The sequence below is a fragment of the Brachyistius frenatus genome, unplaced genomic scaffold, assembly GCF_029030835.1.
Source record: "Brachyistius frenatus isolate BFR_SWC_R1_liver_20210118 unplaced genomic scaffold, ASM2903083v1 Contig_29, whole genome shotgun sequence".
Lineage (NCBI taxonomy): Eukaryota > Metazoa > Chordata > Actinopteri > Embiotocidae > Brachyistius > Brachyistius frenatus.
The window spans coordinates 3,159,723-3,187,556 of NW_027210628.1; the positions used below are offsets into that span (position 1 = coordinate 3,159,723).

At 42.0% G+C, this 27,834-nt stretch overlaps 3 protein-coding genes across 5 annotated transcripts; all 3 read right to left on the reverse strand.

The window, feature by feature from the left end:
- Positions 1–1,952: 1,952 nt before the first annotated feature.
- Positions 1,953–9,238, reverse strand: rabggta (Rab geranylgeranyltransferase subunit alpha). Its single transcript, XM_069699204.1, has 17 exons — positions 9,151–9,238; positions 8,783–8,817; positions 8,205–8,315; positions 7,496–7,620; positions 7,159–7,346; positions 6,787–7,044; positions 6,368–6,451; positions 6,163–6,245; positions 5,598–5,692; positions 4,706–4,815; positions 4,574–4,625; positions 4,400–4,488; positions 4,194–4,282; positions 3,990–4,106; positions 3,784–3,897; positions 3,568–3,655; positions 1,953–2,535 (listed from the first exon to the last, which is right to left on the reverse strand). The coding sequence occupies exons 2-17, from the start codon at positions 8,783–8,785 to the stop codon at positions 2,387–2,389; spliced, it is 1,755 nt and encodes a 584-aa protein (XP_069555305.1). The 5' UTR covers positions 8,786–8,817; positions 9,151–9,238; the 3' UTR covers positions 1,953–2,386.
- A 1,909-nt stretch (positions 9,239–11,147) lies between these two features.
- Positions 11,148–20,229, reverse strand: LOC138621276 (GTPase IMAP family member 8-like). Of its 3 annotated transcripts, XM_069699206.1 has the most exons (7): positions 20,218–20,229; positions 18,055–18,128; positions 15,722–16,453; positions 14,239–14,937; positions 12,356–13,135; positions 12,084–12,251; positions 11,148–12,000 (listed from the first exon to the last, which is right to left on the reverse strand). In XM_069699206.1, the coding sequence occupies exons 2-7, from the start codon at positions 18,068–18,070 to the stop codon at positions 11,783–11,785; spliced, it is 2,613 nt and encodes an 870-aa protein (XP_069555307.1). In that variant the 5' UTR covers positions 18,071–18,128; positions 20,218–20,229; the 3' UTR covers positions 11,148–11,782. The 3 variants fall into 3 exon arrangements, with proteins under 3 accessions (XP_069555307.1, XP_069555308.1, XP_069555306.1); XM_069699207.1 differs by lacking the exon at positions 20,218–20,229 and having other exon boundaries at positions 15,734–16,453; positions 18,055–18,231; XM_069699205.1 differs by lacking the exon at positions 20,218–20,229 and having other exon boundaries at positions 18,055–18,231.
- Positions 20,092–27,457, reverse strand: LOC138621279 (Fc receptor-like protein 3). Its single transcript, XM_069699211.1, has 8 exons — positions 25,357–27,457; positions 24,441–24,479; positions 24,048–24,347; positions 21,787–22,089; positions 21,404–21,670; positions 21,274–21,315; positions 20,459–20,543; positions 20,092–20,364 (listed from the first exon to the last, which is right to left on the reverse strand). Exons 1-8 carry the CDS (start codon positions 25,385–25,387, stop codon positions 20,202–20,204), a joined length of 1,230 nt encoding a protein of 409 aa, XP_069555312.1. The 5' UTR covers positions 25,388–27,457; the 3' UTR covers positions 20,092–20,201.
- Between the last annotated feature and the right edge of the window lie 377 nt (positions 27,458–27,834).

The window sequence follows — 27,834 nt, forward strand, 5'->3', positions numbered from 1 at the left end:
AAGACCTCTGTGTACACATCTATAAAATGTCATTGAGATTATTTCACTATATATGATTTTATTACTATCATGGTGTTTTTGGTCAGGCTTTTTGACAGACAGGTTCCCAGAGGATGAACCCAGATCTTTCCTCTAGTGAGGTTTGCTTTTGTGTTTGTTTGTTTATTTATGTATTTGTAGAACATCTTGACAGCTATTGAAAGTATTTCTATGAAATTTGGTGCAGATCTTCATGGTGCACAGAGGATGAATCCTTCCGTGACCTCCTGACCTTTTCTCTAGATAGCGCCACCAGCTGGCCGACGTTTGTTGAGAAATGTTTTAGCAAGTATTTGATGGATTGTCATTTCATTTAGTTTTGTTTGACATGTACGTGTCCCCTGAAGGTGCCAGTGCCGCCATCAGGTCATTTCAGATTTCAGTTTGTCCCATTCTTTGGTAATTGAACAAATATCAATCATTTTAAAAACTGGTTTGAGCCTTTGTCAATTAACATCTTTTAAACAAGGGACTCTGTTAGGATGTATTGGGGATGTAATATGTTGTCTTAAGTATAGTCCTTAATGGTGCAATATGATCGTGCAGTATGAGGAATACCTAAGCTATTGAGTTTTTTCTTAGATCATGCAATATGGAGTACTGTATATACATACTGCCTTTGAAATACTGCTATTTAAGGTAGTATACACCTCTAGTTTTTAAGCTATGAAATGTAGTCATTTGTGAAATATGACTTAAGTGTAGGAATTGTTTGTCTATTTTCATGTGAAGTGCAGTTTCTTATCATGTGGACTTAATATTTAGTCTTTTTTTTTTTTTAATACATACATTTCTCTCGCTATGGCACACAAATGTAGTTTTTTTTTTATAAATACTGTTAAGTCCAAAATGCGGAATTGTAACTCATGCAGCAAAATTAGTTCAACAAAAATGTCCCCACTGGGACAATAAAGTATATCATATCATATATCATATCATATCATATCATAATACCTGCAACACTTTCTCATCAGGCACAGCTGTACAGCAAATGTTAGCATTTAGTTAAGTTCTGCTTTGCCTGAGGCCACATTCACATCATATGGGATGGATGGTAGAGATGGAAAGAGTCCCATGTTGACGAATTGCAAGAGTTCATGTCATTAGGATGGTCGTGTCATTTCAGACGTGGTAGTAGGATTATTAGTGCAAAAAACACGTGTTTCCCAGTCGTAATTACAACGTCTGAGTTGACTTCAACGCTACTTAAAAGTTGGAAACGTGATTGATATTCTGACATGACTTGAGCACAGCATTAGTATAAACCCACAGACCTGCTAGCATGACCTTTAGTTCTGTTTCTCTGTGGGTGGTGAATCTCGGTTTCCTAATGTAGAAGAAAGTGATGTTGTATTTCTTCACGTGTCTTTGCTGCGACTCTCCCAAAACGGCCCAAAGCTGTCCCAGTTGAAAATGCAGTGACATCACAGTTACGCAAACTCAATGTGTCATGAAATCAGATCTGTCATTTATAAGGTAAACAAAACGAACAATGACAGTGGCGCAACCAGAGGCTGAACCTGTTAACACACTGCTCGTGTGCCTGACACACCTTTCAGCACCCAACGGGCAAAAATGTCAATTTATCGTACACATATTTATTCATATGCTCCTTGATTCCATTTGATTTTGTCAAGTCAGACAGCAGAAGCCTCATTTTAATTATGGCTACAGTTTAAAGTTTTTTTTTTTTTACACCTAACAAGAACTGTGCAGTCTGTCCTCATTTCTGACAATGAAGTCACGAAAGAATGTCCTCATAGACAATACAGGGAGGAGAAATTATTAATTAAAAAACTGTTTCCTTGTGTGCACATGGGAGGGAGTCAAAATAAAAATGACGAGCCAATCCTTTCTTCTCAGGTGCATTCAGGAAACCCTGTACGTCTGATAAAAACCACATGAAGCTCATCGGAAGGCAGTGACACAATGTGTGCTGTTTATTACTGGATCTGTGACTTACTGTGCAACAGTATAATGTCATATATTAAATGCTTTACACACCCTTTAAAAAAAAAAAAATGTGTATGAGAACTATGCAGTGCTCTGATCATCAACCGTTGACCGTAAGCCAGGATTGCTGCACGCCAATCCATGTCTAATGTACTCCACTATCAATGTGTCTGCATGCATCTGGGTGTGTTGTGTGAAAGACCTCCGTACGAACACACAGTTGAAGAAATGCAACATCAGCACGCACGCACATACACACAAGATGCTTTAAAAAAAAAAAATTAAAAAAAACCACACCCACTTCCTCATTTCGCAAGCAAACACGGCCGAGAATGTGACGGAGGACTGAACGACGGGGGACGATGATGGCAGTGATTCCTGCCCTGCGTCTGGATCAGAGCAGGAGGTCCGTGACTGAGGGCAGCAGCTCAGCCAGTGCCGACTCCACGTTGGCGGTCTGAGCGACGGGGTTGCCACGGAGATCGAGGCGCTTCAGCTTGGGGCAGGAGGCCAGCGGCTGAAGGTCTGCCGGTGTGGAGATGTCTGTGCGTTTGGGTTAATGGAAAAAGCCTTTCTGTGGGCTGTGGAAAGAAGCATCAGCAGCAGAGAATAAACAGGCGATCTCACACACCTAGTCTCATCGCTGGTGCAAAATTAAGATCCTTATGTCAAATACGACACTGACATACGAATTCCCTTTCTCTAAAAATAAACCATGGAGCCCTCAAACTAAATTTCAACTGTCATTACAAGCAAAATAAAACATAGTCTCAATGTCATAACCTGCAAAGCTCATTAATTCCTCGAGTGTATCAGGGGAAGTGAAGCATGAAGGGAAAGAGTCTGTGGTGATGATGTGTTGTTCAGTGTCTCTTCCCTTCTTAATGATGCTGTTTGCTTTCTGAAATTGCAGCCTTGTGTTTATTTACACTATCGTTTTAGTTTTAGGGAAAATAAATGATTCATGCATTGAGCTCTCATTACTTCAATTTTGTCTGAGCGCTCCGAACGCCGTCCTCATGCGTGTGGCACGTCTTTCGCATCAGACACCGTCAGCTGCTCGCACCCGTTATACCTGCGTTGTATTTGCAGCGGGGCGGCACAGTGGTGAAGTGGTTAGCGTTGTCGCCTCACAGCGAGAAGGCTGCGGGTTTGAATCCAGGCCTTTCTGTGCAGAGTTTGCCTGGTCTCCAGCTTCTTCCCACCATCCAAAAACATGCATCTAAGGTTAATTGGTGGTTCTATAAATCGCCCTTAGGTGTGAATGGGCTTTGTTTCTGTCTGTCTCTGTGATGGGCTGGCAACCTGTCCAGGGTTCACCCTGCCTTCATCCCAAGTGAGCTGGGCTAGGCGCCAGTGACCCTGTTCTGGATAAAGCCGGTATAGATAGTGGATGTTTTTGCAGCCTTTGAACCACTTCAGAGCCAAATCACACGTTTGTTGATTCACTGGCACACAGAGTGTACAAATGAGAATATAAGATGATCCCTGCGACACCGGTGCTGCAGGATAAACACAGATCCCTCAAACAGACAGACTACAGAGTATGAAAATGAATCTCTGATTTAAGGATACTATTATTCTTCAAGAGCACTTCCTCCAGTTTGGGAAGATGATACACTCCCTCCAGGTTTTCTATGGAGTTGTTATCAGCCTGCAAGACCTGCAGAAAAAGTCAAATTAAATTAATCAAGATGTCTCTTTTCTACTTTCATTTATGAACACAAAAGAGGAAATCAAAACACTGTTCATGTAGGAGAGACAAATGGAGTTGAATTGGAGCTTTATCACCTCCAGACACTGCAACATAGCGAACTGAGGAGGCATCCGCTGCAGTTGATTGGAGGACAGATTGATGTGGGTGACCAACATTAGCTGGTCCAAGTGGCATAAAGTGGTCAGATTCTGTCAGGATCAAAAGAGCGAAATCTATTTTTCAGCGCGTCACTAATCAGTAATATCAAGTCTGATGTTTTGTAATAACTCAGAGAGCCGACCTTGTCAGAAATACTGAAAACTCGCACTTCAGCGTACTCCATTTTCAGGATGGTGTTTTCGATCATAAACTTGCTGCACAGGTCGCTGTAATACGCGGAGCGCATGGAATCCACTTTCTGGTGGAGAAAGTGAGAGCAGCGATCTGTGTACAAATACATTTGTTTTCAGTGACAGAGGCCATACTGTACATGGACGCTACTCACTTTGAGTGTTTGGAAATGAGCAAGCGTCTCCTTTTCATATCCCAGCGGGTCTAGCGCCCTCATCAGGAGGATGATGGTCAGTAGGCACCCTGCCAAGGCAAAGAGAACAGGGTCAGTGGCTGCAGGGGAACGTCTCAGCCAGCAGCAGCAAACTTCATGTGTCTCTGTGAAGTTTTATACGCGTTCCTATAAATGTAAAGACTTACACTTATTGAGTGGCTCCAGTTCTTGTAGCTGGTTGACCGACTGGAGCTCCGACTGTAACACCGAAGTCTTCTCTACTGAGAGTTCACTCCTACAGAGAAAGAGTCCACTCAGTTCTTACTTCCTAAAAAAACAAAAAAACTACATAATGTGTTGCCATGGCGCCAAAACAGTACCTGAAAAGTTCCTGGTCGGTCGCAGTGTCCCGACACCAGCTCTCAGTTCGACCTTTGGAGGTTAAAGTTCACAGTGAAATGAAGTTTGAGGAAACACAGATTGATAATATAAAGACGTACAGTATGTATCACCTGTGTAGAGAGCACAGTCCCGGTGAGTGTGTTTCTCCGTCCAGTGCACGGTCAGATTGTGTTCGTTGCTGATGTCGTTTATCGTTCCAGGAGGAAAATCGCAGATCCGAGCCGCCGTTAAGGTTAAAGAGGGACCTGAGTGGACACAGCTGAGGGTGGACTGACTCTCACTGTACTCACAACCCCCCCCCCCCTCCCATGGTCTAATACAGCTCCAGAGGAAATGCAAACATTATGGCCAAGTAATAAGTAATACGTTTAGTGAGGAAAAGCAAAAGAAGTCCTAAAAAGTAGTTCCTGTCGGGGGTTTCATGGATTAAATTCCATGACATGTATGGTTGAAAGCTCAAGAAAAAACACTAACAAGATGACTTGGAACTGTGTGTAGAAATCTTAAAAACTCTCCCAGATTAATTATTTTTTAATTTATAATTAATTGAAAAATATCCTGTCATTTGTGTATTTCTTCAGTTTAAACTGAAACCTTCCCCTTCTGTCAGCTCAGCCTGTGAAGTCAGACACAAAGCAACACTTCTAGAGCTGTGGGAGTTTCAGTGCCCTGCTGAAGGACACTTCAGAACAACCGATTCCTCCTAAAAAAAAAAAACCATCTACTTTAGCTGTCAGTCTGACTAAAGTCTGTCCTAAGTCACCGGCAGTCGCAACACACGTGTGAGGTAGAAAGTAGCGATAACATTCCGTTACAGTTGACTGATGAAACACTTTCTCTTGACGCACACACCGCGGTGTCTTATCAGCGTGGAGTATGTGAGGAATGAGGACAGCATGTTAAACCGGTATCCTGTTCAATCAGCAGCGCGCAGCGACAGTCGCAGCTCGTCTCTGCGGGGGGGAACCTGTCAATTTCCAGCCACAAAAGGAAAAGGATACCCAGACGGGGCTGTGTTTAAAGCGCGGGTGGACGCTCCTCCACTCCACTCTCTGGGGCTGACCGTCGAGGACCAGCAGCAGCCCGACTGACTGCGCCTGACAGAACAAACGCAGGGACAAAGAAAGTCAATGCAGGGGACCATATGGAGGCAACAATACAGTCGTGTACCTGGTTGAAACACGTTTTCCTTTCATGATTTCTCTTTTTCAAAACTATTCAACCAGTCAATACAACAGCTCTGGATATCTGTTTTATCACTTACATCAAAACTGTATTGACAGTACAGTTTGAACATCATTACAGACAGCTTTAATAACAGCTTAATCTCCATTCATCACCGACTACATCATAAAATGGCTGTAAATTAGACCCGAATCTGCTGCGGTCAAATATATAAAAGACAAGTGCGGGACAAATGCAAAGTCTCCTGAAGCACACTGTAGCATTTCATTTATGTTGTAAAATCCATGCAGTAAATAAATAAAATAAAATCATGACAAAAATAAACTTCCAAGACAGACACTGTAATGCATTTTGTTTGTGAAGAATAAGTGAAGTTACTGACATTGACGGGTCTGGAGAAGGCGACAGCCACCCTCTCCTCCTCTCGACTGACGTACACACAGCTGATCATCTCCTCACGCTCGGCTGGTGAAAAGACAAAGAACTTAAGACGTGTGGAACTCATGTTTGATACAGCGGGTGATAAAGCACAGTGAATATCTGCCCGCACAGAACAGCTGGACACGAAGACAAGATGACAGACATACCTCTGCCTAATAACCAGCGATAGTAGAACCAAGCGCTCTGGTCGTTGGGGTCAGTGAAGAAAGCATTCTGTACAAGCTCATATTCTGAAAGACATGAATGTGTTGGGGCGGCACAATGGCGCAGTGGTTAGCGTGAATGGTCTTTGTTTCCGTCTGTCTCTATATGGCCCTGTGATGGACTGGTGACCTGTCCAGGGTGAACCCTGCCTTTGCCCAATGTGAGCTGGGATAAGCTCCAGCCCCCCCTCACCCCTCCGACCCTGTTCAGGATAAAGCGGTTATAGATGATGGATGGATGAATGTGTTGAATCACGCATCAGACCAAACTTACAAAGTACAACTACTTTGCAGTGATTAAAAAGACTCAGACTGCCCCCTATCTGTGGCTTTTGGGTGTTGCAGATTACAGTTGAGTTTACCTTTGAGGAGCTGCTCTTCACAGACTCGATGGGAGTGGGTTTGAGGGGAAGGTGGAGGGGAGGACCGGGGAGGCTTGCAGCACGGTGACGGGGGCTCGGGAGACTCCGGGTGCAGCAGTGGCAGGAGGGTGCTGCGATAGTGCCAGCTGGAGTAGTTGGAAAAGTTGGAGCCAATAAGGCGATCGGTGAACTCTAACTCCTGATCCACGGGAACGCCAGACATCTTCACAACCATCCGGCGATAATCCCAACAGTGGACTGGGTGACATGGGAGGATATGCAGTAAGAAATGAATGCACACCAGGTGTAGATACAGTACAAGAAAATGCAGAATATCTCACATTTTCCACTGCTTCCTTTCCTTCTACTTACAGTTGCGGTCGTCCAGGCTCAAGCAGCGGTCACACAGGCTCAGCTCTCTGGCCCAGTCCGGTCGAGGCAAACGGGCTGACACCCAACCTCGGTGGTGCCAGCTGCCGTAAGACTTTGGGTTCATCTTCAGGCAGGACTCCAGAAATGACAGCTCGGCCTCGTAAATCTTCTGCACTTCAGCCTCGTCTCTAAAGCAGACAATCAGGAACGCAACTGTCACTCTCTTGTCACATCTCAGATGGTTTAAATTAAAAAAAAAATAATAATTAAAAAAAAAAAAAAAGGGGGAATTCAACTGTAAATCTTTGAGTAGCAAAATAACTGCAAATGATCGTACTTCACAGTTTCCAGGTGCATTAGGATTTCTCTGCGGTAGTTCCAGAGGGTTGCAAAGTCCGGATTGGATGAGAGAAGCTGCTGAGTCAGGTGGAGAGCCTCATCATCCCAAACACCTTCCTTCCTCTGTCAAACAGGAAAAGACGAGGAGGGTGAGGCAAGTACACTGAACGGCAGGCGGGATAACAAAAACCTGAGAAGGACTTCAGAGAAAGAAGCACAAATATCACAAACATCTGGAACAGTTAAATACGCACAGCTCAGCCAATGAAACTATTTAGTTAGCACCAAACATGACATTTAATTTAAATACTGTATATTATATATCATCAAGACGGCTATTCAAAGAAGAAGTCTGATGTTATTCTCCATTTTTGTTATGGTAGACAAAATCACACGTATTAATGGTTTATAGAGCTCCTACAATGTCTGTAGCACTCAGCCCCGAGACTATCAGTTCATACTGAGGACACAAACCTTTAACAGGTCAAAGGTACGTTTTCATTTAAAAAAAAGAAAACGGTATTCTCCTAAAACGGTTGTAGTTTTTGACATATGTAGCTCAAACAGAGAGAAATAGTGCATTTGTTGGGGTCTATTTTCAGCAGCAGATGAACACATATTAATCAAGTGTTTGACTCGAAGTGAACGATGCCTTTCTTTATTGCAATGAAATCAAATCACATGGTGCCTACGATTTTCATAATGACCTTAGAAAAGCAAGCATCGCGTGCAGCCACATATATCTTCAGTTTCTTCTCCCGCTCCTTTCTCTTCTCCTCCTTCTGCTGGGCTGTAGATTTAATCTTCACTCGACCATGCTGTCAAAAGCAGAAAGAGGGTGAGGGTACTGTGGCTACAGTTTAATCTGCTTGCAAAAGGTTAGTATGAATAATTAATATAAGCGTAGGAAATTGAGGAGGACGAAGGTCAAAAATGTCTCAAGAAATCTCAGAATGACCCTAAAAACTATGATCAAGGGGTAAAATTTCCTCCCCAAGATTGTAAAAAAAATGAATGTCTGAAAGTTTAGGCCAGTATCCTGTCATAAAGCCATCAGTTTATTTTCATTTAAATTCCGTCTTTGCACTACTGCTCCCAAAATTTTGTAAACAAACCACATTTTTTTTGATGCAGTGTGTGTGTGTGTGTGTGTGTGGTGGGAGGGGGGGGGGCACGTTTTCCACCCAAATACGTTTACTATACTGACTGTCCCACTGCAGAGGATGTGCCAATATCTCAAATAAAAACATTTAAAAAAAATGAGGAAACAAGATAAACGACTTACCATCCTTGGTGTTCGTGAAAGGAGCCTTCAGGGATCTGGGAGAGAGAGACAGTCACAGTTAGGCCTGAGTCACGTTGACGTGACACAGCAGCACGGAGCTGTCAAGACCGACACACAAGTTACGATAAAGTCCGGTTTTGTGAGCTCTCAGTTTGGAGGTACTCGGTCCTCAGACCAGTTGAAACACTGGACAGAAACGACCCTCGGTGGGAAGTCAGCCGAGTCCCGCGGCAGCTCGCTGATTAGCTCGCTGTCGGTCCGCACCGCTCGTTCAGTTCACTGAAACGGGATCACGTGAACAGCAACCCGCGACATGACGTGCATGTTCGTCGCTGAACGCCGTGTTGTTTATCCCGGTAAACACTCACCTGTTTGTACCGTCCGTGCTTGCTGGTTTTCAGAGTGCAGATGTATTTGTCACGTCACCATCAGAGTCCCTAACGACTACAATTTTCCAACTTCCGTCTCATGGCGATGACGTCTGGAAAACGTTTTTTTTGTTGTTGTTGTTTTTTCTCTCCCACCACCCGCGGTGGTTTGTGGCTCTCTAGTGGAGAAAACGGCAAACAGCAGCGCAGGAACATTAAGCTCAGGTCTGCTGGAGGTTCTCCACGACGCCCTCCTCAGAACGACAAACTTTCTACTGTGAGAGGGAATGAGGGAGCGAGTCTTTCTTCTCATCCTTGAGCTCAATGACAACAATGTTAAAAGGAAGTAGACCCCAACTAACACGTGTGTCGTTAAATCTCTGCAAAAGTTTTAATAAAATTTGTCTAAGCTGCATCAGTTCAAGCGCTGTGCATTGACATATGTAATGCTAAGTGTCATTGGCTCTTGGTTCCTGCTTTTTCTGTTGATATATTATTTACAGAACCTACATTGCTCAAAAAATAAATAAAGGGAACACTTAAACAATACATCCTAGATCTCAATGAATGAAATATTCCAGTTGAAAATCTTTATTCATTACTTAGTGGAATGTGTTGAGAACAAAATAACCTAAGAATGATCAATGCAAATCAAAATCATTATCCCATGGAGGTCTGGATTCAGAATCATACTCAAAATAAAAGTGGAAAAATCAGATCACAGGCTGATCCAACTTCTGTGGAGATTCCTGAAGACAAGTCAAAATGAGTCTCAGTAGTGTGTGTGGCCTCCACGTGCCTGTATGAACTCCCTACAACGCCTGGGCATGCTCCTGATGAGACCACGGATGTTCTCCTGAGGGATCTCCTCCCAGACCTGGATCAAAGCAGCAGTCAACTCCTGGACAGTCTGTGGTGGACGTGGTGTCGGTGGACGGAACGAGACACAATGTCCCAGATGTGCTGGATTGGATTCAGGTCTGGGGAACGGGCGGGCCGGTCCATATCATCAATGCCTTCATCATGCAGGAACTGCTGACACACTCCAGCCACATGAGGCCGAGTATTGTCCTGCATCAGAAGGAACCCAGGGTCCACTTGTGGACGTCGAGTCCTCGTACCACCCTCATGGAGTCTGTTTCTGACAGTTTGAGCAGAAACATGCACATTAGTGGCCCGCTGGAGGTCATTTTGTAGGGCTCTGGCAGCGCTCCTCTTGTTCCTCCTCGCACGAAGGAGCAGATAGCGGTCCTGCTGCTGGGTTGTTGTCCTCCTACGGCCCCCTCCACGTCTCCTGGTGGACCGGCCTGTCTCCTGGTATGTCCTCCGTGCTCTTGACACTGTGCTGACAGACACAGCAAACCTTCTTGCCACAGCGTGCATCCTGGATGAGCTGCACTACCTGAGCAACTTCTGTGGGTTGGAGACACCTCATGCTACCTCTCGTGGTGAGGACACTGGCAAAATGCAAAAGTGACCAAAAATCATCCAGAAAGGATGAAGACAGAGAAATGGTCTGTGGTCACCACCTGCAGAACCGTTCCGTTATAGGGTTGTCTTGATAATTGCCTCATTTCCACCTGTTGTTTGTTCCAGTTGCACAACAGCAGGTGAAATTGATTCACAATCAGTGTTGCTTCCTAACTGGACAGGTTGATTTCCCAGAAGTGTGATTGACTTGGAGTTACATTGTGTTGTTTAAGTGTTCCCTTTATTTTTTTTTAGCAGTCTATATTAATTGATTTATAATAGAAGGAAATCACTGACATGTAGGCCTACAGATTGTTTCAGCGGCTCAGTTTGAATGTGTCTCCATCACTTCCGGGCATACGCTCCTCTGACAGATGACAAATACGGATAACATGAAGGGAAAATGGATTTGTTTTCTGATAAGGCACATTTACACTCAGGACAAAAGAAGAGGCCTCTCACATCACAAGCTACTTATTTCACAATGTGATTAAAGCTGTCTCATTCATAATAATAACAAACGTAGACTCAAAAACATTTTTTATTATTTGAACAGAAAAAGAACAAGCAGAATCAGGATCGGCCTGAAGTTTCATGACATAGTTGACATTATGTGTAATCAACTTTATAAATCTCAAAACATTAAGATGTAAATAACTTTGATTATTAATGAGTCTGATTCACAATCATGCATCACAATTGGCAATCATATTACATTTATTTTTGGTATATCATAAATTCAACATATTTTATTATAAATAGACTTTGAAATAGAAAATGTCAACTTAAAAAAAAAGTGAAGACAGGCATATAATTCACCAAAAGAAAATAAATCCAGTGCAGTTTAATGACAGGAAAGGATCTTTAATGAATCATACTATTTTTTATCTGTTTTCTGTCTCTTGTCGTATAGTGTGTCTGCAATACAAAGTACTTTGTAACTTTTTTTGTTAAATGCTTTCTCAAGAAAGATAATATCAATGCCATTATTGTCATTATTATTAGTAGTAGTCGTAGTTCAGTCGCTGCTCAGTCACAAACTGAATCCCATGGCTATGTACCTCTATGATGTTTAACCCAACCTATTCTTACACCTCTGAAAGCTCCCTGAGTCCAATTACTGTTTTACAAAACACATTTTCTGTCATTTCTATTGAGACTATTAATTTATTACAGTGTCTGTGTCGAAGTCTTTGTTGTCGTGTGGTACCACAGATCTGTATCCTGATGTCACAGAGAAGTTGAGGGTCTGCTGGTTCTCCACATTGGTGCCGATCTCAAGACTGGATATCCAATCCAGAATTCTGTCAAAGCTCCTGTTTGATTTTCTCATGTCTGACAAAGACTCGGCGATAGATGATCCTGGAGCTTCTCTTTTAACTAAAAATTAAACACAAAAAACATTTTATTTTGTGCTTGGTACCATCGTCGATGCTAAAAACGATGATATAATGTGTACTTACAGTCAGGGAGCAGAAAGTCTTTGCTGTCCCGCAGATTATCTGTGGATCTCATTATGTCCTTGCTCAGTTTTTCGATTTCCTGGCAGATTTTTTCTTCTAGTTTTTCCTCCTTTTCATCTTTCTTCTTCTGACCAATACCCTTGGCTTTGATTTTGGTCACGTCACCCACTAACAATGATCATCAAAACATGTCATTAATACAATAATATATTTACAGTACATTATTATGGATAAAGACTTATTGCTCCTCCTCCTCACAGTGTAATACTCACTCAGTGACTTGGTTTTAGCACCCGTCACATATTCCCTGATGTTACTTTGCAGCTTGAGGAGTGTCTCCCTGAAGCCTATCATCAGCTCCAGCTCTCTCCTGCTGTACTCCTGCTTCAGTTTCTCCTTCAGCACATGTTTCAGCTGCCGCCTCCTGAACTTGTCATCGATTCTCAGGTGGATGTCGTTGATGTTGGGGCAGAAGAGTCGGCCGCTGTTTGCTGTCATCATTTCCTCTATCTTCTCAAACAGCTCTGTAACTTGACTCATGTCAGTTTTCTTTAAGTTGTTCATGACATGGTACTTGTTCTCACACTTGTCGACCAACCAGCGCAGAGCCCTGTGCTCCCTCTCAATGTGCTCCTCCACAGATTTATCTGCAAGGTTGTCTCCATATGTGAACAGAACGATTGTGTGTTTCCAGACACTGGCATCAAAAAGATTCATGTGTTCCTCCAGGGCGACCTGCTGAGCTTCTCTGAACGTCAGGTCCAAGGGAACAACCAGCAGAACAGCATGAACCCCTAACGGGCTCAGTGACAGACTGCGGGTGATTTCCCTGTCCATCTCTTTGGTACAGCAGGAGGACTCCTTCACCCAGCCCGGGGTGTCGATCACTGTGACCAGTCGGCCAGCAACTTCCCCCACGTCCACCTGACACTGCTCATTCTGACAGGTGGCAAACACTTCTTTACACAGGAGCCTATTTCCTGTTGCACTCTTTCCAAATGTCTTCTGACCGAGCAGCACAATCTTCAGCTGCTGCAGCTCAATACCGCAGCCTACGAAGAAAACAAGTGTCATTCCAGGGAAACAGGAAAATCTCATGCTGCACTCACAATACTAATGAACAGGGGTAGGTGACGCTGGTCAGTCTTTGGTGAGACTGTAAGAGGTGTTGAGTTATAGCTCATAGTTCTCCTGAATAATAAACCTACAGTTAAGAAACTCTTGTAAATCAGATGATCAAATGCAACTACTCTAGTGAATCAGCTGTTGACTGTACATGTCAACTCTCTCAAGAAACAGGAGAAATCTCTGTACACAAGGGAAGAAGAAGAAAACCAATATTGCCGTGACCTTCGGGCCCTCAGGCAGCACTCCATTAAAAACAGACACAAATCTGTAGTGGAAATCATAGTTTGGGCTAAGAAACACTTCTGAAAATCATTGTCTGTGAACACAGTTCATCACTGCATCTACAAATGCTGGTTAAAACTCTACCATGCAAAGAAACCACATATAAACATGATCCAGAAGTGCTCTCTGGGCCTGAGATCATTTAAAATGGACCGAGCCGAAGTTGAAGACAATTCTTTAGTCTAAAGAATCAAAATTTGAGATTAAATCATGGACACTGCATCCTCTGGGCTAAAGAGGAGAGGGACCATCCAGCTTTAGATCAAACACTCAGATCAAAAGCCAGCATCCTTGATGGTAAAAGGATGCATTTAGAGCAGCTGAAATCCTATATCAGGCAAGAATGGGACACCATTTTACTTCCAAAAACTGGTCTCCTCAGTTCCCAAATGTTTACAGAATGTTGATTAAAGAGGAGGTGATGGAAAACAGTGGTAAACATGACGTGTTGCGTATATATTTTTCATAAAACAATAAAAATGTGTATGTTGTCTTTGATCTATTTGCAATTAAGTATGGGTTTATTTGATTTGTATTGAATTCTGTTTTTATTCACGTTTTACACAGCACACAAAGCTGAACATTATGAGGTTCACCCAACTGGTATCTACTGCTGCTCTGTTGTATTTTATTGTATTTCTGTAATTCTGCTCACCCCTGTTATCTGTTCACTCTAAAAGTGTAGAAACAGCTCAAACATCATCAAGCTAATTAACCTGTGACACTAAATGACAGCGAAGCATACCTCTGAGGAGGGTTTTTTTGGCCTTCACTTGACTTTGCCTCAGCATTGCTCCTTCTTCGACTCTTCTCCTTTTCTCTTCAATGGTCTGAAATATCTTCTGGTCGGGAACAAAGTAGTCCCAACCATTTTCAGCCACAGTCCCAGTGACTTTCTCCAGCAGATCTTTGATTTGTGTACCATCATTTGCCTTCTTGTTATTAAGGACATGATATCTGTCTCCACATTTTTCAATTAGAGACTGTAAGGCCTCCCCTTCACCTTCAATGTACTCCTCTATGGTGTGTGCCCCCAGCCAGTCTCCTCTGGTGAAAACTATAACAGTGTGTCTCCACACTCCTTCTCCGAGCAGCTCCATGTGTGTTGTCACTGCGTTTAAGTGTTTGGCATTGAAGGCTGCGTCTGCGTCTATCACTAGCAGGAAGACGTGGGGCCCAGGAGGGCACAGAAACATGCTGCGCATCACTTCCTCTTTGATCGCTTCAGGTGTGTCAATCACATGGAAACCTTTCCACCAACCTGGCGTGTCAACAATAGTTATTTCAGTTTCATCCACAAAACCCCTGCGGGACACAGAGTGTGCTGTTCTTTTTCCATCTTCTTGCTCTTTGAATCCCAAGATGGTGTTCCGTACTGAGGTTTTCCCAACATTTCGACTTCCCAAGAGAACCATCTGGAGTTTTGGGATGGGTTTCATCTCTTCTGTTATCAGACAAAACAAATATCACAAAGATCAAAAACATGCAGCTCTGGAGGAAGAGATACTGGCAGAAAGGTACAGGGAGAGAGAGGACAGCGAGGAAAAAGCACAAACGGGGTGGGAGAAAACACAAAGGTAATGACATGCAATGGTGGCATATACCTTGTGAATGCAAGAGAGTGAAAGAGAGAGAAGAGGAGCTCAGTGAATGAAGGGAAGTCCCTCAGCAGGTCTATTGCAGCATATCAAAGGGATGGTTCGCGGTAACTTGGCCGGCCCTTTCTATCAGCTTTACCAAAACGGTTTAGGCCAAATCTTAAAAGTAGAGAGGGAGTCTGCCTCCTGAACCCAAACTAGGAGCTGGTACCTCAAGTGAGGGCCCTGAAAGCTAAAAGCTCTACCTCCCATTCAACCTTTGGAAGCTCTAGGAACCACAAGTAGGTCTGGACTCTGAGAGCGGAGCGCTCTATTGGGACAACAAGATGCTGTATTATGAGGTCTTTAGAATATGATGGAGTCTGCTCACTGAGAGTCTATTCTTGATTCTACAGGAAGCCATACACACAATCACGGGGCGGTAATTCCAGTTAATTGTGGATCACATGGTGGACCATTTCTTGGATGTGAGACTTTAACATTCCAGAAGATCGAAACTAATCTAACCGGCTGCTGGCTGTAGTTGATGTTCCGTCTAACTTGTCAGTAAAGCCTGTTTCCCAAAATCAGAGATGTAGACAATGATACAGGAACATACAATGCAGGAAGTGGTTGTCTAATTATACTTACTGTCACCTTCACCTTGAATGAGTGTTATCATGTGCTGTCTTTGCGCCTCGGCCCTCCCCTGTCTCTTTTTTGCCCTTTCAGAAACGTCTCGATGTTTCTCTTTGATGATCTTTAAAGTCTGTTCGTCTACCTCGTAGCAGCCGCCGTTGTTACGCCGCACCATCTTGTCTATCTTCTCCAGCAGCTGTGGGACCTGAGATGAGTTACTTTTCTCCTTGTTATTAAAAACATGGTACCTGTTCCTACATCTGTCTACCAGCCACTTGAGTGCCTCTCCCTCGCTCTCGATGTGTTGTTCTGTTGTCTTCTCACCAAGGAAATCCCCACAGGTGAACAACACCATGGTGTACCGCCAAACCCGCTCCCCCAGGAGCTTCATGTGCTCCTCTAAGGTTCTCCTCTGCTCTGAAGAGAATGCTGTGTCCATTGGAATAACAAGGAGAAAAGCATTGGGTCCAGGCAGGCACTTGGTTGCGTTGAGTTTAAAGTTTTGCTTGTCCACCTCTGGGATCTCAGCGAGGGAGCGAGAGCTGCTCCATCCGGGAGCGTCGACCACAATGAGCTTCCTGCCCTCCACCACCTCATGTCTCATCTCAGACTCAGCTGTTCTGGTTCGGCCACACTCAAACCTCTGCTGTCCCAGGATGGTGTTACCAGACGAACTCTTGCCAGCCCATCTCCCGCCAATGAGTAAGATTCTGACCTCTGATTGGGTGATGCTCTTTGTCTCCTCTGAAAAACAAAGAAAAACATGTCACTTTTTTTCTCTAGATACGCAGAAATAAAGAACAACAGTTTTACCAAAATGTCACGTTTTCAATAATGTTGTGGAGCAGCTTCATTGGCTTGATGATAATGCATTTTGTTAGGCTCAAATTATTGTAGAAACTTTCAGAAAAGAAAGAAAGGAAACCTGAACTTGGCTGAGTTATTTTTGACTTGAATTCCTTTCATGTGTCAAAACAAAGAAACATTTTTAGAATCAAATTACTTTGCAACATCGTGATCAACCTAGTCAGTCTTGTGTTGTGGATTTTCATCAGTTTCTTAGTATTTTTTTTTTCTGTAAGTCCTTTTACATTCTTTGTGTCAATTTGTTTAGTTAAAAATTTTGAATTTTGTTTTTGGGATGCAGCTAGCTTGGCTTGCTTTTTGTTATTTTTTTTTTCCCCCTTCCAAAGCTCCTTGTTTTGTGTTTAACTTTCTTCTATGTCTTGTGTTTGGGTCCTACCTGCCCCTAATCACAACATTATTGGTATGTGAGGCTCCACGAGGTTTCTCACTTGCTGAAAGGTCTAACAAATGTACTCCAATTGTCCCAAGTCAAAAATGTTCTAATAGAATTTCTTTTCATTTTATTTCATGTATACATGACATCAGATTCGACGAAAAAAATTCAGCTTTAAGAAGTAGGATTTGGACTCTTCGGTCATCAATTGTAGAAAGTGGAATGAGAAAAAAACAGAGGTGAAAATAAAGAGGAAAGTGCCAACGCTTGACCTTTTTGTGACTTGATTTTTTTTGAAATAGTAGCTTTATACTTTTATTTAACCTTTCTGAGGGTGTCGCATGGTCTGAGAACCTTTACGAAGGAATAAGATTTCAGTGTTAGCAACAATTAATCCATCCATCATCTATACCCGCTTTATCCTGAACAGGGTCACGGGGGGGCTGGAGCCTATCCCAGCTCACATTGGGCAAAGGCAGGGTTCACTCTGCACACATCACAGGGCCAACACAGAGACAGATGGAAACAAAGACCATTCACGCTCTCATTCACAATATATATATATTAGGTGCACAAAAGCAGCATTTGCAAACCATTTCCATTTAATTGCAATCAATTAACTGGTGTACTTGTTTATCTAATCCATCAGTAAATACTCAAACTCGTTTAGGGAGGAGTTCCCTGAAGGAAGATGGTTGGTTGGTTGATGGGAATCTACACTGCAAGGTGTTTTCAGCATTTAAAAATGAGGTCTAACTGGTTTTGTGGTTCCATTGTGTCTCAGAAATATATTACCTGCTTATATTTTTCTAACTTAGCCAGCGTTAGTTCAGAAAAGGGATTTTTGTTGTTGTTGTTGTTGTTGCATATTTTTCACTGTTGCCGCAACAGCTTGATTTTTGTTTTATCTCCAAACCAATATTTATGTGATTCAGAGAAATTCACACTATATTCTGCATTATATTAACAACACATTTATGATAAAAACAAACGTATGTAAATGTCCAAGCTTTAAGTTTATGTATCTTGAGCCACTTAAACAATGAGTCTACCCATTTATCCTCAACAGCACTTCAAGAAATGCCATTAATCAAGTTTAACTCACCCAGAGGTATTTCCATTTTCTCTGTCTTGTCTTCTTACAGCTTCGATACGATCAACTGAACAAGACCAAGCTCCCTGCAGAGGTCAGAGTGAAGGAAGTCTGTCTTCAGGTAAAAATATTTTAAGAAATTTGGTGTCTGGGCACATTTTACTGCCAGTTCACACAGCCCCGACTGAGAGCATACTGTCCAAAACTATCTAAGACACTAAGTGTCACTGAGGTTGGATTAGAATGCAGTCTAACAGGTTTTTCCAAAGACTGTCAACTGTGTGATACTCCCAGTGTAGAAAAAGTCTACAGAAAACATCTTGCTTTCAAAAGCTTTGTTGTTTGTTTACTTCCATCTAATCAAAACTGAAAATTAGAGAGCAAATAGCAATCTTATAACAATGAATAAGTGACACTGATGTTCATAAACCAAACGTGAAGCACAGCAATGCTGCATTCATTTTAATCATACTGTAGATTGTCTCTTCAGGACTGTGCTGATTGTGTTTTTATAACATGCCTGATCACAGTACAGGGACCTGTATGTCTTTACTAACCGCGGCCCTGACACTTCTCTGTGCCAGAGTATATCTGTAGAAACTGAGAGCAAAACTTCTGCCTTAACCCGGAAGATGTTTTCTCATATGATCTTGCATACTAAGAGTCATAGTTTCGATGACACTGATGGAGATCGATGATGTTGTGTTTATTCTATGTTCGCTATCTGTCTGAGCTCACTGACTCATACTGCTTATTGTATAAAATATTGCTCATCGATCAAAAATTTGGTCATTGATAGAACCAGTGTTTAAGACTGTATCCAAAATTATTACTTATTGTAATCTCAAACTTGCTCAATGAATATAGAATGAAAAAACTACTCTGATCAATTTCTTTTTCAGCCCAAAACACAAGAAAAAACATAAAATCCTTGAAATAAATCCAAGAGTTAAATAAATAAAACTAAACATCTACTGCATCTGTATTTTGCCGTAATGTACTTCATTTAAATTACATTGATTGTATATCCAAGGCTGAGTCATGCAATGTGTCATTCCAGTGTAATTATCCTGAAAGACACATTATAGTTTGGGTCTCCACAGAAAAATGGCTTAATTTAAATCTAGAGCCTGAATTAGCATCCAGTGGATTGTGAAATTATAAACCTGTCTTTCACTTAGTCACTCTGAGTGGAATAGACTACTATTTGTATGCAGAATATGTAGCGTTCATATGTGACATCGCTCCCCAAGGTGAGAGGTTCAGCACAGCTAAGATGGGAGTTGGGAGATGTTTTGTGTCGCTTAAACATCTGCAAAACAGTTTAGTTGCAAATAATCATGAATGTAAGAAAACAAGAGGAAAGATACAGAAAATAAAAAAAGAGTAGTTCAAAGGAAAAAAGCAGGAACAAGAGAAACCATGAAGAAACACAAAGAAAAGGCAATCTGGCATTAAATGAGATGTTTTTTCAGCTCAGTCTTAATTCTTGAAGGCATTTAACAGAGCAGATCGATTTAAATTCTATTTCAAAATATTCCTAAGTGAGTAACCTGTGTATCCAGTGAAGTATTGACATTGAGAAGTGTGACAGTGCAGGAAATAAATTTATGACCTGTTGAATATGAATGAAGATCTAAGAGGTCAAACAATGTTTATTATCAAAGTGTCAGTCTTGTTGGTCTTGGTAGAATAGATAGCACTACAAACAACTTAGAATAGTGAATATATCGATAAATTAAACTGTAATACAGAGTTGAATAAGAAGTCAGTGAACAAACTTTGTATAACACTTTTGGTTAACTTGTAAAATATTTAAAGTGGATTTTTCAAGTATAATAGATTGTTTTTTGTTTTTTTTTAAAGTGATTTGAAGCTCATTTATAAATGTCTAAGATTCATATAAAGTCTCTGTGGGTCTGTAAATGTATTATCAGCAAACAGAAAGATGTCTACAATCCATCAGTAGGTCATTGATATATAAAAAAAAATTAAAAGCAAGAGGCCAAGAATAGACCCTTGTGGCACTACATTACTCTTTTTTTTTATTTTATTTTTACAAATGTAATAAAACAATGTTCTTACACCATGTTAGAGATTGCGCTGACTAAACTCACTCAGTTCTCACTCTGTTTAGTATTTTCTAAAAGCTTCATCCACTAAGTGCCAGGATACAACTGCTTATCCAACAGATTGGACATCTCCATCCAGGACAGGTCCCACTGCACTTCTGTCACGTCCTGCTTCGTCGCAGGAAGCGTCACAGCCGGTATGTCCTCTTTAGACAGTGGCCAGCAGCTGCGGGTGCAAAACGACTGGGACCTGTAAACAAACACAACAATGAGTGAAGCAGCTGACAGTCTGTTTTATTCACGGTTCATGCAGACAATAGAAAGTGAGATGCACTGTAACTCACCTGGAGCGATGAACAAGCCAAATGGTTAAAAAAATGAGAAACAGAAGTATAACCACACATGACATAGTGATCCACTTCCAGGAGCCTGATGGGAAGAACAAATAATATATGTTTCAATGTTAAAAACATCAGATGATAAAAAAAGTTTTACCATGAAATACATCATTACATCATTTTGTCAGATTTCTCATTAACAACTGCAATCGAATCAAGAAACCTGTCTATATGATAAACAGTAATCAGATTTATAGGATGCTTCTGTTCGATTCAATAATCAGAAAAAAACAACAACACTGTAGTTTAAAAAGCAGCTCACTTTCATTTCTGTGGACTAAATATACATGTTAAACCTCAGCAAGATGCCTTTTCAGACAGTTGAAATTACTGACCATTGGAAATACCTCTGTGTTACTGCCTCACCTTTTGCTGAAGAGTTACATGATTTTAGGCAGGAACTACAGTAAATGATGTCTTACAAATAAAAACTTTAGGCAATAAGGAGAATGTAAGAAACTGTAGCCATGAAACTACAGTTTTTTTGGGGTTACTTTGTCTTTCTAAGGCTTTAGAATTTGTAATTAACCAAAACGTTGTAAAATCAGTCATAATCCTTGAAAAGAATAAAATCCATTTATACAGAACTTTGAAATTTGATGGCGTATTAGGAGGTGAGAAAAGCTAGCCCGTTATGAATAAGGATGACTAAATGGTTTATCAAATATTATACCCCAGTGTTACTCTTTGTTTAAACCAGTGAATATTATCATCCAGATAAAGTAGTAAATTCATGTATTAAGAATAAGAAAACATTTTACCACTAGTGGAGACTGCTGTTCCATTGGTTGAAGTGAAATTGCCTGAAATAAATTAAAATGGATATACAATGATATCACACAAAGACATGATAAATATTGTCAGTGAATACAATCTCACCACCCAGCTGACCTTGGTCAGGTGTCACTGATAACCAGCTCTCTGGACTCTCCATCTTTCTGTCCTGAGACGCACACTTATAGAGGCCGTCATCCTCCCGTGTCACATTCTCGATAGTCAGCTTTATTTCTCTGCCGGAGGAACTGGATGTGGTGATTTCTACTCCATTTTTAAAGAAGGTTGCTTTATTGTGATAGCCTCTTAAATACTGACAGTACAAGACCACGTGGTCACCCTCAAACACAGGGAAGGCTGGAGTCCTCAGGATGATGTCCCCATCTGTCGATCAATAATAGAGATTATTAAATTCCTCACTTCCTGTTATAACATTTTAAAACACGCGTATTGGTGTTTGGCCCAGTTTGTCTTAAACATCGCTGTTACACAACACTCACAGCTCACTGTGATGTGGACCGCGCTGCTGCGACCTTCCCCGCCCTCACACCAGTACAGCCCACTGTTCCCTCCGGCAGCTTTGAAGACACACCAGTCGGACTTGTTGGCACTAACAGCACCCCCTGGTGGTGAACACCGCTCACTTTGGAGAGCTGTGGTCCGATCTGAATGGCCTGGAGGGAAGTGCCTCAGCCTCCAGCCTGTGGAGTTGGTCTGAGCTGTGGGGCACTGCACAGTGAGACGCTCCCCTCTGGGGATGTGTCTGGTGCTGGGAGTCAGAGTCAGAGAGGGGGGGGACAGCTCTGCAGGAGCAACAGACACACAATCAGCACAATAACATCCCATTTTGGCTGCAAACTAATGGCTCACACAGGACCACAAATGATGTAATTACATATATTTGTAAAATACATCATAATTATCACACAATCAGAGTTTGTATTATCACAGTAGCTGTGGTCAGTGCAGTAATGAGAGAAAGAGCACCTTCATCTGACGCTCACTCAGCTGTGGAAAAGAAGAGAAGGCTGATTTATTTGTAAATGATGTCATGTTCTTTTCTCCTGCAGCGCAACTTTAAATTTTCATCCATTCCAGTCCAGTTGAAACTTGGTTCAGACATCGATTTTCCCATCTTGATCTGTTTAATTAACTTATTAACTAATCTGATGTGTTGTGTCATTTCCTTCAAAAGGACGAATATTTCTGGGTGAACAAACTAAACCAAATCAATTTCTGAAACGATTCATTCATTTCTCCGTTGTGGGTGAACGTTCAGGGATACACTCACTCCCTGAGGGACTGATTTAAGTCACTAATTTCCAAGGATTCACCCCAACGGTGGCCGTTCTTTTCTATGAGCTCACGGCTAATGTAGGTAGGAGTTAGTCAGCGGCTTAAACTGCTGGATGGAGGCACAGCAAGTTCAAGAGGAATGGCAAACTGTAGTTAAAGAGACTTTAAAGTCATTTAAAACAAGTGTTGATTTGCAAAATTCAGAGGAAGAATTTCGATCTGAGTTGGGTATATTTGTCAAAGCAACAACACTTATGCTTCTTTAAAGATCTTGTGGAATAAACACCGTTGAGCCGTGTTTGAGTTCAGTGAGAGGGACGACCAGTCAGAGTGCTGCTCACGCACTGAATGATTCAGAGAACAAATACATTTAATTGAATTAATGTTTTTAATGCACTGATTCTAGTTATTTGTAACACTTAAAAGAACAACTTGTGCACATTCTTAGTGATCTTAGAATCCCCATTTGTTCAAAATGTTGGTTTATTTAGGACTCCCATCAGCTTCACTGGTGCTAGTATGAATTAATGAATGTTTGATAGCTAACAGGCCAAACTAAGAACATGGTAAACATTATGTACGTGGTTAGCATCAGCACGCTGGCACTGTCAGTATGAGCATGTTAGCATGTAGCACAGCCTCATAGAGCTGCTACAATGGTTGTAGCTTCTAGTGTTTCTGCTTGGTATAGATAGTTAAGAGGGTGGATCAAAAGGTTCAGTTGCATATGAAAGGTGCGCAGCACCGTGACGTGCAGGGAGCAGAGGGAAGCTAAAACCTCTGTGATTAAGTATTCAGAGTTACGTCATTGGATCAACGTCAGCACCTGAGTTAAATGTGGTTTTTTTTAGCAGTGGTCTGGCTGCATCTGCGATTTCTCTGGAGATGAGGCCCCGTTCTGGACATGAGCAAAGAGCATACATCAAATGACCTGAACTGTGGTTGATTCTCCAACATGACAACATGCCTGCAACAACAGGATTGTCGCTCCCCACCACCCCTGTGCACTAGATTTGTCTCCCTGCAACTTCTTTCTTTCTGTTTCCCAAAATTTCACACTTAAAGTTTGATGTGTGGTCTTTGTTCCAGCTTCAGGTGCATGGAGAAATCTCAGGTGCTTTGCAAAGTCCACATCAAAGTGTATTAGCTGTACATTAATAAACACACAATTTAAAACAGCAGGGAGTCTGACAGTTTAGTTAGTATGAACCACAATAGGTTAAAGTTATGACTTCAGTGTCTGTTGTACATTTTGAGGTAAATATAAAAGTATCTGCAGATGTGTATTTGAAGTCAATCCTGTGCCACACAACCTTTCCTCTTGTGTGTGTGTGTGTGTGTGTGTGTGTGTGTGTGTGTGTGTGTGTGTGTGTGTGTGTGTGTGTGTGTGTGTGTGTGTGTGTGTGTGTGTGTGTGTGTGTGTGTGTGTGTGTGTGTGTGTGTGCAGCTTGTAGCTGCAGCTCACCTGACACATTGAGCACGACAGGCTGGCTGTTGAGCAATACAGTCGTGTTGCGTTCCTTGCTCTCTGCTTTGCACCAGTATCTACCTGCATCCTCCCTTGTTACCGCGGTGATGGAGTAGCTGTCACCAGAGACCAGGTGCCTGGGGTTCGGGGTCGCAGCAGTGTGTGGTTTGTGCCTGTACCACTGGTACCTCAAGGTAAAGGAGGAGTTTGACTTCACGGTGCACAGCAGCAACACACACTCACCGAGGTAGATGTCCGAGCCCGGAGGCCACACGGACACAGTGAGCTTCTGAAGCTCTGCGGGAGCAGGGAAACTTAATTATGGTCTTTTTCATGCTTTTGTCAAAGGTACTGTCAGTGTGTGAAAGACAGAATGCATGCTGTCTTTACCTTCAAGTGCAACAACTTGGAGAAACAATCCAGCCACAGCTGAAATACAGAGAAACAGTTTTATCTCCTCGTATTCTGCTACATCGATGACATTTTGGGTACATCACGTTGTATCTGCTGTCTGCTCTGCCAAACAGGACTAAAATGTAATAACATGAACAGAACTCATAGCTTAGATGGTTTGTTCCCACATGGCTGCGTGCCAGATAGCCATGGTCCACTGCTGATTTAGGATTACATATTCGATACAATATAAGGAAACATTTCAAAACAGTTCATCTTTACAGGCAAACTGAATACGTCAACAACAAGCTTGTGTGTCCGTGAGAGGCAACACACACAGTCACGGTGTTGCCACACAGTGTGACGGAGAGCAGAGCTTCCTATTCGTTAATGAGAGTGTTTAAACGCTTGTCATCCCCATGGGAACAGAAGGAATGTGCACACATTTTCTGTATTTTCCTGTTAGACATCCACATACATGCACAGCAGTACCACTACAATCACATCGTTTTAAAACATAACTCAAGGCTGTCAAGGAGGAAAGAACCAACACAACAATTTGGCAGCCCTGTCCAAATCATTTCCATTAGCTCTATTCAGATTCTGGCTGATCCACATTGTTTTAATTTCGCACTGTCTGAAAGTCCCAGCTGCAGGCAGACAGCCCAGTCAAATTTATAACCCTGCATACCGTACCACTGATTTCTGCATCAAATAGGAGAGCACAGCTTCAGGTCAGCGCTGCTTTGACAGCAGAATGCAGATGCTTCTTAAAGTGGACACCGTTTAGTCCACTAGTAGATTTTTTTTTTTTAGTGGGAACACACACACATGTTTCTTGTTCGTGTGCCAAGCATAGGCCTGTGTGAAAAGGTGTGTGACAGTCAATCTGGTTTTTATCTGTGATACTCACCCAGCAGAGAGGAGATAAGAAGGATGTTCATTCTGTCTAAGATTGAGGGTCCAGAATTAGATGTGCAACTCCCTGTTTGTGCTTTGAAAAAAAGAGAGAGTGAGACAAAATTATTTCCACCGTTTAAAATGATGCTTGTTTCAGAAGTCCGGTGTTGTTTTTGGAGAACCGGTTTTATTTTTAGAGGCTGTGAGACAGAGAATAATAAGATGTCTTAGGAGGAGTTTCTACTGACTGTCACAGCAAACCACAGACAGAGATGATCATCTTGGTGGAGACATTTCCTTCCTCTGCCGACCAGCTAACAGGTGGAGCCATCAGACAACAGAAACCAGTGACAGACAGAGAGGAAGTGAGGTGAAGATTTCAAACAACAAAACATCCAGTTTAGCATCAACACGCAGCTCTACATGTTCTCTGTTTCTTCATTTTTCTCTGCTTTTGTCATGTGACCTCACAAATCTTCCCCGAGAGTGAGAGTATTTTTAATTCTTTGCTGTTTGAGCTGTCTCAAATGATGCTGCCGCGGTTTTCTACCTTCTGCTGAAATCCTGCGTTTTCTCCTTTTTATTTACTCATTCAGGTTATTCAAAGTCTTCTGTTATCTTTTGTTTGCTCTATTTATATTCTGATTTTCATTGCAGCACCTGCTGATGTGAAAGCTCATTCTCTCTTTGGGGACTTTTTCATTTTATTCAGTATAACCTGGTAGGTTAGAGTCAGATAAAGGTTTGGTAAATTAAATAAGGGGAATCTCAACCCCTCCATTTTGTTAGGATTCAGCCAGCCTGCAGAAAAGTCCAGCACTTTGGTCTAGACTGAAATAACCCAACAAATATGGGATGGCTTGCCATAAACTTTAATATGCACGGATGAATCTGAATGACTTTGGTGATCCTCACACTCTATTTGGTGCTGTTGTCTGATCAGTTCTAAGGACAGTTTTGTGCAGACATTCATGATCCTCAGAGGATGAATCCTGATGACTTCCTCTGACCTTTACTCTAGCACCTCCAGCACACTGACATTTAAATGTCTTGACAGCTATTGAAATGGCTGTGACAGGATGAAGTGCAGAAACGAGGTGACTCCTTCACTTTTCATATGACATCACCAGTGGGTCAAAATTTTGAAATTGGTATGACCTTTAGCTGACACATGCTAATACACTAAAATAATCTGGTAAACATTAGCTATGCCTACTTAAAGAGGACCTGTTATGACTTTCTGTGTAAATGTGGCAAAAGTTTCAGATAATGTTAAAGTAAATCCTTTAAGGAAACAATCTCAGTCTTCATACTGCTCTGATAACACACTTGCGACAAGCTGACGTCAGCTCATCCAAAGTACTAAAAGCCTTTCAAACTACACTCTGGCACATTTCCTACATATACACCCCTTGTAAGAGGCATATAGAGAAAAATTTAGGTTATGATTGAAAGACTAAATCCATCACAAGCAGACAATGAGCGTGATATTAGAGGTTCGTGCTGTAGACTCTCGCATCATGGATCAGATTTGGGCTCAAACATTTGGATGGATTTGAGAAGTGGTAATTTTCAATCAAGACCAAGAAGAGTTTCCTTTTCCACACCAGAAAGAGAATGAGGCTGGGTTGTTGCTAGATTGGATTGGCTGCAGATGATTGGTTGTTTTGCTGTCAGGCAACCGATTATGCTCCAGCCATTGGAAAAGGTCTGCTGCTTTGCTGCTGATTGGCGTCCTAGACAGGTTTCACAAACCTGTGAATTGTGATTTTCCACTCCTGATTGAAAGCAGGAATGGTTTTAGCAGATCTTTGTACCCAAAAAAGATACTACAGGCGAAGGAATGCATGACAGGCAACATTTAATACGCTACAACACAATTTTCACAATGGGGCAATCGCCTATGAGGCAACGTGTTAATCAAGAAAACTGTAATCAAGTTGCATCAGACATGATGACACTCTCAATCATTTTTGCATATTGTTTATCAGCTGCATAAGAGCTTACCCTGCAATTTACCATGAAATGAACTCAAACATTTAAGTAAACAACTGCAATTTCAGCAACAAAACAAAAACTAACTTATCTTGTATCTTGTGGTGACCATATTTGGATGAGCTGGGGAGGAGTGAGCGGTGGATCTGACTCAATCTGATTACCGAGGACACTACGCCCGCCTACCTACAGCAGAAACCTGACTGCACCACAGGCCTGTCAATCAAACAGACAATTATTTTTGGGTCTGATATCTGATTAATGATGTGATTTTCTTCAGATGGACCACGAGAAGACTAATAAGAAGGAGTGACTTTAGCTAATGACACCATAAAGACTGTATTGCCTTTGTATTTCATGAGAAGTTTAATGGGAGTCTAGGGAGCCACAGCCTTTTCGGAGCCAACCCCTAGAGGCCCTCTGTGGTATTGCACTTTATGGCACTTCCGCATCAATCACACTTTTCAGACACTGACTATAAAAGCTACGTCCACTT

Excerpts from the sequence above, each read along its gene's own strand:
- rabggta (XM_069699204.1), bottom strand. Across the intron at positions 6,246-6,367 it reads TCGCTGGTTATTAGGCAGAG|CCGAGCGTGAGGAGATGATC; the intron begins GTATGTCTGTCA and ends TCTTTTCACCAG. Across the intron at positions 3,656-3,783 it reads CTATGTTGCAGTGTCTGGAG|GTCTTGCAGGCTGATAACAA; the intron begins GTGATAAAGCTC and ends CTTTTTCTGCAG.
- LOC138621276 (XM_069699206.1), bottom strand. Across the intron at positions 14,938-15,721 it reads CATTCAAGGTGAAGGTGACA|AAGAGATGAAACCCATCCCA; the intron begins GTAAGTATAATT and ends GTCTGATAACAG. Across the intron at positions 12,252-12,355 it reads TGCTAAAACCAAGTCACTGA|TGGGTGACGTGACCAAAATC; the intron begins GTGAGTATTACA and ends GATCATTGTTAG.
- LOC138621279 (XM_069699211.1), bottom strand. The coding sequence starts at position 25,387 with ATGAACATCCTTCTTATCTCCTCTCTGCTGG. Across the intron at positions 24,480-25,356 it reads TCTTATCTCCTCTCTGCTGG|CTGTGGCTGGATTGTTTCTC; the intron begins GTGAGTATCACA and ends TCTGTATTTCAG. Across the intron at positions 22,090-24,047 it reads TGTCGTGCTCAATGTGTCAG|AGCTGTCCCCCCCCTCTCTG; the intron begins GTGAGCTGCAGC and ends TTGCTCCTGCAG.